The 13,360-nt window shown below is 37.7% G+C and overlaps 1 protein-coding gene across 1 annotated transcript in view; it reads right to left on the reverse strand.

Annotated features, from left to right (window-relative positions):
* LOC120634126 (actin-binding LIM protein 2) overlaps positions 1-7,426 on the reverse strand; it is a 164,354-nt gene extending 156,928 nt beyond the window's left edge. Inside the window, exon 1 of the mRNA XM_039904521.1 lies at positions 7,181-7,426. Within this exon, the coding sequence (XP_039760455.1) occupies positions 7,181-7,184 (4 nt within the window). The 5' untranslated portion in view covers positions 7,185-7,426. The remainder of the gene's footprint in view (positions 1-7,180) is intronic.
* Between the last annotated feature and the right edge of the window lie 5,934 nt (positions 7,427-13,360).

Here is a 13,360-nt window from a genome sequence, read left to right on the forward strand (position 1 = left end):
TATGTCCGAAGCCTTCCACTAGACAACAAACCTTAACGTGAGCCATCTACTTGATCCAACTATTGCTACAAAAAAAGAGATCTAGTTACAGAATATTGGAGCTGAAAGAAGTCACCGCAATCCACCTGCGACAACAGATGTCTCAACACTCCGCCACACATTTCGCAAACTATCCCCAGACGCATTGCGGATTGCGAGCGCGAAGGTGTAACAGAACTCTGTGGAACGAACACGCCGGGATATCTGACACCGCGACGCATCGCCGAGCACATTCGTCGATACCATTCTGATAACATTATACATACGAGTCTTACTACGTATTCTTTTTTACATCGTAGTAATGGACGGGTTAACCAGATCCACCTGGTAAGCGGAAAATAATCGCCTATAAACAGAGCAATAATTCGCGTTTAGTGATAAGCTTCTAAATAAGTAGAAAAGTCGATTACTAACTTAGGACTTTTCCAGGACTACCTGTTCTTTAATCCGACATTCTCTCGGTGTATCATGGTTTAGATAAATTCTCTAAACAAGAGTCTTCGTGTGGACAGCCCACGCAAACTCGACTAAACTATAATCTAATGCAAACCATGTTCTGGTAAAATATTGTATTTCCAAAACGATATTGAGCCTAAACAACCGACCAAAAATATCCCCTAGCTTTGTCCCCACCCGTCCGTCCGTCTGTCGCTTGCCCTCCAGCCATTACAAATACTAATCCAATAAAACGTGTGATCTCTTCACCCCAAAATAATCCGCTTGCGAAATTTTCGAGGGGTGTTAAGAAGGCGCCGAAGCCCTCCTAGTTTCCAGAACAATCGATATTATCTAATACAAGTCGCGGCTTGGGAGTGTATATGGTGTTATCTATCATCTTTTGCATCTTCAGTGTGCAGTAAGTAAACTTGACCAAATGTTGGTGCCAATTCTTGTAAGTTGTGGCGCCAAGTTTAGTACACAAAAAATTTAAACTAAATTGACAGGTGTAGGATTGTCAGAATTACTGCCGTCTGTTTCACCGTCTTTGACGTAATAGCAAATATAAAGAATAGCACTATTTCAAAGGATGGCATAAAACGTACGGCTTTATGTATAGTAAATAAAAACCCCGAGTAGAACTATTTCTGCATTTATTCCGGTTAGTCTTCTCGGTTGGTGAGAACTGTCGCAGATCGCGTAACATAATTGGTACGATAGAAAAATGTAGGCCCTCTGATTTGTCAACAAAATCAAGCATTCAGGGCGTCTGTTTCAAAACTAAGAAAAATCAAGTTACAACTTAAGTAGAGAGCTGCTATTTTTATATATTTTCTCTATACACTAACTCTCTCTCTATGTAATAACAACAACAATAAACTTATATGCATAATACTCAACTATTTTCCTACACACAATCCGTCTCCACTCTTTTCCTTTGTCGTTCTCGATTGCCTTTCTCGTACCTACACTCATTACTCATGCATAGGGACTGCGATTGAAACCTTTATTTTATATGTCTATCTCATTTGCCACGTGTTTGATTTCCTTGAACTTTAAACCGTTGAATAGACACATCTTCACGCTTGGACACGCGACCAAAGAAGACGACAATATGAACTCGAACCACGGAGGCTTGGTATTGAGTTCTTGGAGGCTTAATTATTTTAATCAAAACTTTACGATAATCATTCAGTAAAAAAGCGTTACAAGGTGTGTTCCTATCAATAACAATTACAATAAAATCGAAGGGAAGAATCTGCTAGACACCCGAAAATAAGCGATGATGCGGCCTAGGACGGAGGTTTTTTTTATTCCACAACAACTTAGCCCTTGACTGCAGTCTCACCTGGTGGTTAATGATGATGCAGTAGCGGGCTCATTCGTTAACTTAAAAGTAAAGGCAACATTGGGATAGGAGGAAGGGAATGATTGTATAGTTACGTAATATGTTGTCTACTTCTTTCAGATTTCATATTACAAATGACAGAATATGAGAAATCATAAGATCATTTAACTTTATAACATTTGCGGTTTGCTGCGATATAGCCGGCGTATAAATTAACTTTAAAAGATAAATACAGATATGCAGTAGCGGTATTTTTTTAGACCTTTTAAAGGGAAATAGTTGCGGCATACAACATGTCGGCGTAATGCGCGTGATGCGTAAACGGTTAACGTTTATCGCGAGCATCGGAAGCTTTCAAAAGGAATATTTTTTCCCGTTTTTGGAACATTTTTCATTGATGACCTGCTTCTATTGGTCGTCGCGTGGTGTTTTAAGTACAATCCCCTATAGCCTTTCTCGATAAATGGACTATCCACGAAACTATTTTCCTAATACAAACCTGTGTCTGAGATTGAACCCTTCAGCTTTATATATTGTTTATTAATTGCTTCATGTACATAAGAGATAGGACTCCCCGCCGGGCCATTGCAATAAAATTTGTCGAAATTATTGTTATTACTCTACTGAATTTCAACTATCCGAATTACATTTTTATTATTGCAATTGATTTAAATATCAAAATATGTCAACTTAAAACATAAGAATAATTTCGATTTAATGTCACACTATCATTAATAATTGATAATTAATAATTAAGTTATCATGTAATTGATGTCTTAGCATCATATTTAAATAGCTTATTTTAAAAATTGTTTTAAAATTTTGAATGAGCCAATGTTTCAGATTTTGCTCAAATAACGTTTCTTTCCTTTCTTCTGTAATATACTTTGGGATTTTGTTGTAAATCATGACAGACCTAAAATTAAGACTCGGCCAGACATTTTGTGACTGCATTATTGGTTTGTTCTGGGGTTTTTTATAAATAGAAAGTATAATATTAGTATAGATTAGTAAGGTCGTTAGAGGTACCTACTCGTAATTGTTGTAAGCTTACGCTAATAAAGAAACTTAGCGAGTTTCGTGACCGAATTAAACTAGTGGACTAGGCTGGGTTAATAGGTGCTAGTGGTGTCATTGCACCAATGACTAGCACTCGCAGCGAGTGCAACAAATTCACATTCATTACCAGAGTGACCCCTTTTTCGACGGTGCGGCGAAATACTGCAGACTTAATTATGCTTGTCTTTGTGTATTACGTTAATTTAGAATGTTAAACGTTGTTGCTTGTTACTTAGTTGTTGACGGCCGATTGGCGCAGTGGGCAGCGACCCTGCTTTCTGAGTCTAATGCCGTGGGTTCGATTCCCACAACTGGAAAATATTTGTGTGATGAACATGAATGTTTTTCGGTGTCTGGTTGTTTATCTATATATTGTAAGTATATTAGTAGTATATTATTCATAAAAAATATTCATCAGTTATCTTAGTACCCATAACACAAGCTACGCTTACTTTGGGACTAGATGGCGATGTGTGTATTGTCGTAGTATATTTATTTATTTATTAAGCGAGGGACAAAATTTATATCCGTCGATTATATCTACTGAGAAGGTATAAAATTAAACTGTCCACCTGCCAAAACTAGGCAACATTGAAAAGGAGAATTTTACCCCAGTTTTTATTTAACGTAGGTATATTATTTATATAATGTTCCCGAAACGCAGAAGACCGTAACAATTGGAGGCGCATAGCGGGGGCTGCTGTAGCCAAAGAAAATGTATCCTCGACAACGACGACTAAACGAACGGAACGACTAAACGGAAAAAGGTTTTTTTTTAAAACTATAATAGACTAGCGCATGACCGAAATCTCAAATAATGGAAAGTGTAGATATTGCCTACGATGGGACGCGCTTAACTAGAAGATGCCCATTCACTCTTGTTTTAAAACTGTTGAAGAAGATTAACATTTCACCCTTTCCCTGTGCAGAAAAATGAACACTGCCCTCGCTAGTAGGCTAAGGTTGTTTGGAAAAACATATCATATAGGCAGCGTGATGTTTCAGTACATTACTAATACCTATCCATTTATCAACAATGATACACCTATTGACATCCCACAAGTGGGCACATGCCTGTCTAATAGCGGAACTGGTATTATAATATTGTACTTCAATACGGATTGGCGGGCTTTAACCACTATTCTCACATGTACCTAGTGAATTAGGGAAATTCCTGTAGTAGTAGTTTTTAGTTGAAAAAATAAATTCTCTCTGTACCGCACCGCCAATCTCCTATTTTATAACAGAACCCTACTGGGTTCTTATTCGGATTGGATTTGTAGTTAACTAGCGAATGAGGCAGTAGTTCATTACCACATCCCCTGCAGCCTATTGACATCCCACTGCACCCCTCTCATAGTTTTAGACCATTGCTCCACGCTGCCCCAAAGCGTGTTGGTGCGCTTTAATAACTATTGTAATAATTTAGTGATAATAACCGGAAGGCTTAACACAAACGCCAATTTCCTAATTTCGGGCTGGTTCTCAAAATTCCTTAACAGAAAAAACCAAATACTTAACAATTTTTCGCCCAAACCTGACCAAACCTAGGACCTTGTGATCTCTATTGTTAAACATGTGAACCACTAAACAACAAGGCAGCATTAATAGGCACAAATTATTAATCCACTTGGAGTTCCACTGTAAGGGGTGCTTCTGTTAAGAGCTACTGATAACAATATCATTATTACTTGCAATCCGCATGTTGCAATACTAGCAAAATGTATTTAGATTCTAGATACTTGTATATCCAATAATTAAAATAAAAGAGTAATGATTTCACATGCTAGGATGGCAACCCTGCATTGGTTAATGCAGCTTTAGTCCAGCTGTTATCCGGAACCTTAAATGACACTCTAAAGCGGTGGACAGGCATTTTTTTTTAAATTGTTAATAGACTAGTGCTTGACCACAATCTCACCTGATGGAAAGTGCAGAGTGCCAAAGATGGAGCCAAAGAACGCCAATTTACTCTTGTTTTAAAGATACCCAAGTTGTAAGAGTTAGGTAACACAGAACTGAGAAGGGCATACCAAATCCCAGTTATGCTTTATAAGAGATAAAGACGCAAATCGTTTTGTGCGAGTTTTCGGGATATTGACAACATACGGATATAAACCCGCCCGGTGACTTGCTGTGCGATAGAAAAATGGTGAAGAGGGTACGAGGTTGAACAGTTCCAGAACATAAAATGATTTGCTGAAAACATGAATACAAAACTGGTCTTTGGAAATCCCTTCAAAAGACTTTAGCAATGGATTTCATTTTGGTATATAAAGGAGTAAATGAAGACCAAAAAACATGTCTTCTGTATGGTGACCCCTGATGGACCAATCCTACCTCTCAACTGATGGTAGGGAGAAAACTATTTCCTATAAACAGACATACACTTCGCAGACCATGCAAAGAACACATCCTCCAAATCGCTTTCCTGATGGGTCCATCAACCTGATGCATAGGTGTTAAGTGTGATGTGCTTATAAATACAGTTAAATGATACAGAAAACACATCTTTCACACCAGAACTCATCAATGCCACTTGGCAGCAGAAATAGCATGGTGGATTTACTGACATTTCAAGATCTGGAATTGAAAAAAAAAACAACCAATTTGGAATTCTTTTGTTTCATAGATTAAATCTATAGATTCTAGATTCACACCATGAATTTTCTCATTTTGGGTAACAAATCTACTAATTTAAAATTGGAATCCATAGAATGACTTCTCCATATTTAGGGAGCACTAGACAAACCCCAGCTCAATTTAATCATACTTTAACCGTTTACTTAGTTTCAAACCATCCATTGGAATAAGATCATTTCTATATTTCAATAATTATAACTGCCAGTACAAAATAACCACTACTGTTATGTATTATCATAGAGAAAATTACTTAGAATCTTTTTAAACCAGCATTTGCAAGTTATAAATATATTTTTTAGTGTTCGCATACATTAACAAAATGTAAGCCCTAACAAATAAAAATCTAAACTAGCTTCCTAGTGACAACATACTCAAGGCCAAAGTAATTAGTGCACCATTGTGTAGTGATATAATCACTTGCCTTAGCACAGACCACGTAGCATGCGACAGCTAACTATGTTACATGCTAACGATAAAAGTTATGGTGAAAAAGGTTTCCTTTTAAATGTAGTGACAATTTATTACTTGATCATCACATCTTGTGGTATTGCACTTATATTCTGAGATAGAAAATGCACAAAACTACAAGGGCATTGAAGTTTTAAACCGATAGGCCATAGGTGGTTTTTACATCATCATCATCATATGAACTCATTACTGGCCCAGTACAGGGCAGGGGTTTCCTACCACAATGGGAAAGGGTTAAGGCAATAGTCCACCACGCTGGCCGAGTGCGGATTGCGAACGCCCCACACTTTTGAGAACATTATGCAGTACTCTCGGACATGCAGATTTTCTCACAAATATTTTCCTTCACCGTCAAAACAGTAGAGGCGCATGCTGGGATTCAAACTCTGCCCCTGGAAAGTGAAGTAGATCTCCTACCCAATCACCACTTAGGTTTATACTTGGTTATCTGAAATGCTTAGTCACTCAAAGATTCAGCTGTACACTAGAGATCTCCAAACATGTTCTGTAGATGATTTTGCATGTATTTCTGATTTGGAGCAAATTCATTAAATCCTTTTTTTAACAGTTGGTATTAAAAAGATTTGAATTTTTACCCATTTTAAACTGTGTTAAGCCAAAATTATAGTTGCAACCTGCTTAACTGAGTTCCACTATTGTTAACCCCCATTTACAACACAAGAACCCAGAATTTTTTCATCTGGCATTGACCCTTTGCCGGTCGGAATCAACACACGGAATTGCCGAAAATCGGGTGCCTATGCGATCCTCAAAAATCCGGTATTTGAAGTAGATAAAAAAAGTATATTAAATACCTACAGTAAATTTTTAAATTTAGATATTTCCCATGTCTTTATGTGTAAAATACAAAACCTAGATTTTTTTTTAAGGTAAAAATAGCCTAAACATGTGCCAAAATTTATAACAACTCTCTCTCCGTAAGCAAAGAGTTTTTTAAAATTACACGAAATGTAGTATTATTTATTTTATTATCGATCGTATTTCTTGGAAGAAAGGCATGAGAAAAATCGATACTTTGAACATGAGAAAACGCCGACACGAACCGTTTCATAATTCGAAATTTCCAATAGGAATTGATAACATTAACCAAGTAACTCAAGAAACACTACCAGCATATTGATGCTAGAATAGAATAGAAAACTTTTTTTAAGCCGGCGTACTCACCCATATTGTTTTTTTTACAATCCCTCACCGGTGACCACTGCACAACAAACAAACAGCCTAATTAAAATGTTTCTTCAGCTTCATCACAAACTGTTATTATTTACACACTCGCACTATTGTCTTTATAATGAAAAATCAGACACTCAAAACACATTTACACAATAAATCTAATTTAGGAAAGAAAAAATCGGCTAACACTGCACCCTAGGTTTTATCACAGCAGCTGTCAGAAAACGCGCGTGCGTTCAGAAGTTACGCGACGTTCAGAATAACTGAGCGAAATACATTCGTTTTCTTATTTTACTATTTAGTTTACCTTGGCCTGTAGTTGCCTACAGAATTGAGAAAGATTATAATACTTAATATACTATTAAACAAATCTTGACTTTCTAAACGAAGACTATATCGGAATAATGAATACCTTGGAAAAAATATGGGATACCTAAGTAAAAAAATGGGACTATACATACACTATTGCGTACGTAGTATATAACAAAAGAGCTTACCACGAAAGTCGAAATCACGGTCGAATAAAGTAAAGATTCCGTAAATTATTTGTCTGTTTATTAGGGACTTTCCAATTTTTTTTAAATGACCATTTAGTGCCTAAGCTTTTTGCCGTTATTTGAAATACGTATATTCTTAAAAGTGCCATCGACTAATACCACGCCTGGCCATCACCGTAGGTGTGCACATCCTTCTTCTTATTTAGAATGCAATTCACTTAGTGAAACTTTATTTTTTTTATTTTAACATTATAGGGATTGTAGTTAAGTAAGGGATTATAGGAATTGTAAGTATGCTTGTGTGAACTGTAATACAACTCTTGGATTACAATTTTTGTATTGAATTGTCTATAAAACTTAAAATTTATCTTAGTGCACAGCATGTTGTTTACAGTCATTTACTATTATTATTTAACTATTTTACTTTAAAAAAGATTTAAATCATACTGATTGTGAATTTTTTGGTTGGTTGGTTTAATTCCAGATTTATTTATTAATCGAATCCTTTGTAGGTGTAGGGTCTGTCCAAAGTCCAGTCGATATACAGTGAGACTAATTTGCCATATTTCCCATAGATGCGTGAATTAATATAAAATATCCATTTTAAAATGCCTATGTACTTGGCGCATTTATAGGTACCTACTCGTTTTACTCCTAACTTCCTAAGATACTTTGCTGTTAGACCTAAAATCCAAATGACGGAGCATTTAGGACGTTGAAGTCACTGGTCTGATTTTGGTCATCAACCACGTACCAGTGTACAAGTTACCTTGCCTAGCTGTTGATGGAGTCTAAGATGGTAGCTTAGCGCTATCTCTTTCGGTACAGTGGCATGCAACTAGTCACGGCTGAAGCATCTCAAACGGTCACAAAGTGAGGTATTTTGAATTGTCAGAATTTCCTCGCCGGGTATCGAACTCACGACCTCCCACTCATAACACAGCTACGCTCTGCATTGCGCCAGAAAAAAAGAATAATAGTAGAAGAAGGAAGAAGCTGCGGTTTTTAATGGTGAATTTGCATTATGTACTTCACTATAAGTATATTTACAAACTTGCGACATCATCTGCGTGCAACTTCTGAGATATTTTTTTTCACACTTCCGGGGGGCCGAGTTCGAATCCCAGCACGCACCTTTAACTTTTTTAAGTTATGTGCGTTTTTTAAGCAGTTAAAATATCACTCGCTTCAACGAGGAGAAAAACATCCTGAGGAAACCTGCATGCCCGGGAGTTCTCCATAATGTTCTCAAAGGTGTGTGGAGTCCACCAATCCGGACTGGCGTGGTTGACTACGGCCTTGACCCCTTCTCATTGTGGGAGGAGACCTATTTCTGGCCGGTAATGGGTTGATAAGATGATGATGATACACATTGACTATATGTACAACTTCCAAAGATGAATGTTCGGACCTCGGTCCCCGAGCACGATCACCCGCTCGGAGGAAGATCTTCTTATTGTTACGGTCGAGCGTATCACCATAGCTCCCGTACATTGGCCATTTGTATTGCCTTATAGAAGGTACGGGCACCAGTTTCTCTTAGTTGATCTGACCACCGGGTTGGAGATCAGCCACGGGGACGTTTGCCTTCTACATTTCCAACCAATATCAACTTTTAAATCTCTTGTTTCCGCGTCGTGTAATCTGTCCAAAATAACTAAGGATGCGCTGAAGGCAGATGGTAGAAACACGTGTTTTAATTTTAAGTTGTGAAAGAATTGACACATTTGTGCGCTTGGCAGTACACGGTATGCGTAGAATTCACCTCCAGCACCACATTTCGAACGCATCAATTCGCTGTCTTTCTCTAGCGCAAACAGTCAAAAGTTTCTACGCCATAAAGGAAGACATGACAGATTAGTGCTTGTACCAGTGGCAATTTGGTTTTATTCGTTATGCTACGATTCTTCCAGACATTTGTTAACCAAAGCATCGCATCCTTAGCTATCGCTATTCGTCGTTTTACTTCGGAAACGCATGAGCCATCACTAGAGATTAAGGAACCCAGATACGTATAAGTCTCTACAGTCTCTAAACCCTGCTGTTCGGTTTTGCAAGGTTTATTAACTTTCTTCTAACTTTGATTCTAAAATTGGTCTTACAAATGCCAAAATCATTTTCATATTTGACTAGTAATTGCAGAGATAGTTCAATGAAGTTTTTAAGGGCCTGCCCAAATGTGATTCACACGTTATACACGAGAACAACACAGTCACAATAACATAAAGTAGAAATTTTGTATGCACATGTCAACATTTTACTTACGTCCGCTCGGCAGAGCCTTCGAGGTCCAAAACACGCGAGCTGGTTGAAACTTACCTACTCATATATCAGCCAGGGAGTTTCGCATTTTTATAGGTACATATATCATAGCTTGCGCACAGCGAATTTAGCTCGAAGCGCTATTTATTTTCGGAGTGAATTGGCCGGAGAAGGCTCAAAACCCTGCGACTTCCAACATACTTACTTTTGCATCAGATAAAAAAAAGCTCTTTGTGGCAGAACTCGTCCGGGGAAGTGGGACTGTCATGCTTATATCGGCAGCCAAGCAGCACTTTTGTGGTCGGGTCTGAATGGCGTGGTTGCCGGTGTAATTACAGACACATGATGCTTTACACCTACATCTCTTGGTTGATGGACACAGGGCAGAAGTTTGTTGGAAGGGTTTCTTGAATACCCTACGCGAAGTGTTGCTCTATTTCTAGGCGATAGTTTCCCCACTTACGCCACGTGTGCCATTCGCTTGGTCCATCAATTATAACTATAAAAAGGTTGCAATAGAAAAAAAATAAAACACCCAGAAAAGAAAGAACGCTTCATAAAATAAGTGCTTTATTGATTAAATTTTGTAGGCTATACAGGTTATTAGGTACGTAATTTAAAATTAAATTGTACGCTTTTTATTTTTGGAGAAAGAGATATTAATTGCTTGGACAAATTTGTGTATGAAAATAAAAACACAAATATTAGTTTTAGCTAGGTACAATCATTAGTTTATTGGGAAACAATTAAAAGGTAAAAACCGCGAAAAATAAAAACGATCTATTTTTTATTATTATCAACTATGTAACTCTTTATTAATTTAACTTTTAAATGTATCCGCTATCGACGATAAATTAACCTATTTCTCGAACGAAGCGTTAAACATACCTACTGCTTTAACCCTTTCCAAGCGAGTCCGTAGAGCCTCGTGTGTATTATTTTGAGAGAAACCTAAATCTTAAGCATTAGACAAAAGCAAAATTTGTGCGTCCAACTTGCGTCCCTGTTGGGTCTTCACAGCGTCCAAACACTAGACGCAATTGCTTGAAATTTGTCGCATGCAGCACGCAGTCATACAGTCCATAGCTGGACTAAATGCCTCTCCCAACGCCCAGGAGGATTTGCCCATCATCGAAACCTTAACCGATGAATTAGAATTTAAATTTCCGGTATCGCACTAGGAAATGAGCAGTCATTTCCTAGTGCCAGCGAACCCATCAAATTATTAATTACATCTATTAAAATAACCAATTTCATTTATTTTCAAACGTACATGCATAAGGCATTTTACCAAAATTGGGCTACTTTCTGACAATTGTCTATAAAACTACATATAGTTGGACCAAATATACAACCAACCATAAAACAACTTTTATGAAGCTCATGTTATAATTCATAGCCAATAGCCTGTATCAGTCCATTGTTAGACTAAAGGACTCTCCCAATGGGAGGGTTTTCACCACGCTGGGCGGACGGGTGTGTGATCGCAGTAGATGACTACGCACGACACCCGTTGGAAAAGGAGGGCTGTCGTCACTTTTTTCACTTTTTTTGTCGGCACAAATGTACGATCAATCATAAAACGCACGATTTTAACCAGCATTGTCATTCGTCAACAGTAATCGCATATTTGCTCGCCATAGCGTGCTGGACGCTCTGATTTGGTTACGAACTGCGTACGCGATGGCGTGAAGAATTTGGCCCTGCTGCGCCCTGCGTGCGACAAATGTCAATCCGGGGCGCCAAATTGAGATTGCCTTTGCTTAAGCTATTTTTTAAAGTAGACAAAACGATTTAGAGTGTCTAGAATAAGATTCTTTACCGAACCGATCGCGTTAAGTAAACTACAATTTGTGTGGAATTGATAAAGCTCTCACGCGATCGAATAGGTAGAAAACATTACCACTCGGACATAAGTTTACAACGTTATCTGATCACAAAGTTTAGCAGCTACAGAAACGTTAAAGATATAATGATTTGAAGGACCCAACGGGCGCGAAATTAATCGGTCAAAAATCCACCTTCGTTCAGCCATTTATAATGTAAGTCATAGAATAATAAGTTTGTCCAAGCTTATCTCGATACATCATTGAAAACCAAACCGAAACTGGTACAGTCATTATCAAGATTAGCGGGAATAAGCATACAGACAATCAGTCTGTTTCCAATTTTAATACATGTAGATCATCATGTAGATATGGCTGTGAACTAAGGAAGGTAGCTTACGGAAACTTTTCGCAGCGATTCGAGATCAGGATAGAGCGGGGTATAGCATATTAATGTATAGGATTGTGTAAACCAATTTCGAACTTTACGTTGTCACGGAAATGAGCTGCGAATGTAGGTACGCAGGTAATCGACTTTAACGGCCCACTGATTGGGTGATACCGAATATTGTATCCGGCGCATCGAAACGCACAATGTTCGAGAAGTCATAAAGTTCGTTTCAGACAATACGTGTCTGTATAAATATAGTAGTGATGCGCAATCCTGTACGTGGACGAAGCTATACAACCAGCGACAACATGACGACTGTATCGCGCATGTATCGCTTCTGAATCGCTGTCAATGAATACTGTCAATTTGACATTTGCATGCGGGATAGCAAACATTTTTACTATCATAAAATTTTATCACCAATGAAAACATAGTTTTACATGACCCATCTTAGGATATACCCAAAATAATTGATAGGTAATAGGTATTGCTTCTTTTTAGTACATTTACCTGAAAGATATATACAAAGTTCTTTAGCAAAAATGACAATCATACTTTTGGCATACGTGCCAAAAGTTAGCCATCCCTGGAAGTGTGACCGCCGCAATAGGCGCACGTAATTAATATTTGGAAAGCGATTATCATTTGATTTTTCACACAAAATTTACACTTGAGACTCTAGAAACTGTAGACCAGTTGAACTTGGACTTGTAAAATGAGCAACAAAATTCAAACTTGATAATTTATTTATTAAAATAATCCGATTGATTATTGTCAAAATTATTTTTTGTAGGGGTTGTTCTATGCCATTTGTATGACCTGCAATACGCCTGTCTATTCAGACAGGTAATTGTCACTTCGGAATGAAATGGCAAGCGTAGGAATATTTCAAAGAGATACAAATAATCCCAACGTACAAACCGATTATCATCCAAGTCTTGACATGTCATCTCATACAAATCTGTCATGCTGACAGTGTCGATTAATATAACAGTTTCAAATAACAATTTATACATTCGACCTGGCAACTGCCAGTTGCTATACGCCACCAAAAGATACAGCATAACCCAGCCGGTCTACAGTCTCCTCACAATACTGAATACTTAGCTTCTTATTCCCAAAAAGGCAAAAAACCTATGCACTAAGTAGCGAGATAATCTATATACTTATGTATATATAGAATCAATAAACAATA

Source organism: Pararge aegeria, chromosome 23 (genome assembly GCF_905163445.1).
Source record: "Pararge aegeria chromosome 23, ilParAegt1.1, whole genome shotgun sequence".
Taxonomy (NCBI): Eukaryota; Metazoa; Arthropoda; class Insecta; order Lepidoptera; family Nymphalidae; genus Pararge; species Pararge aegeria.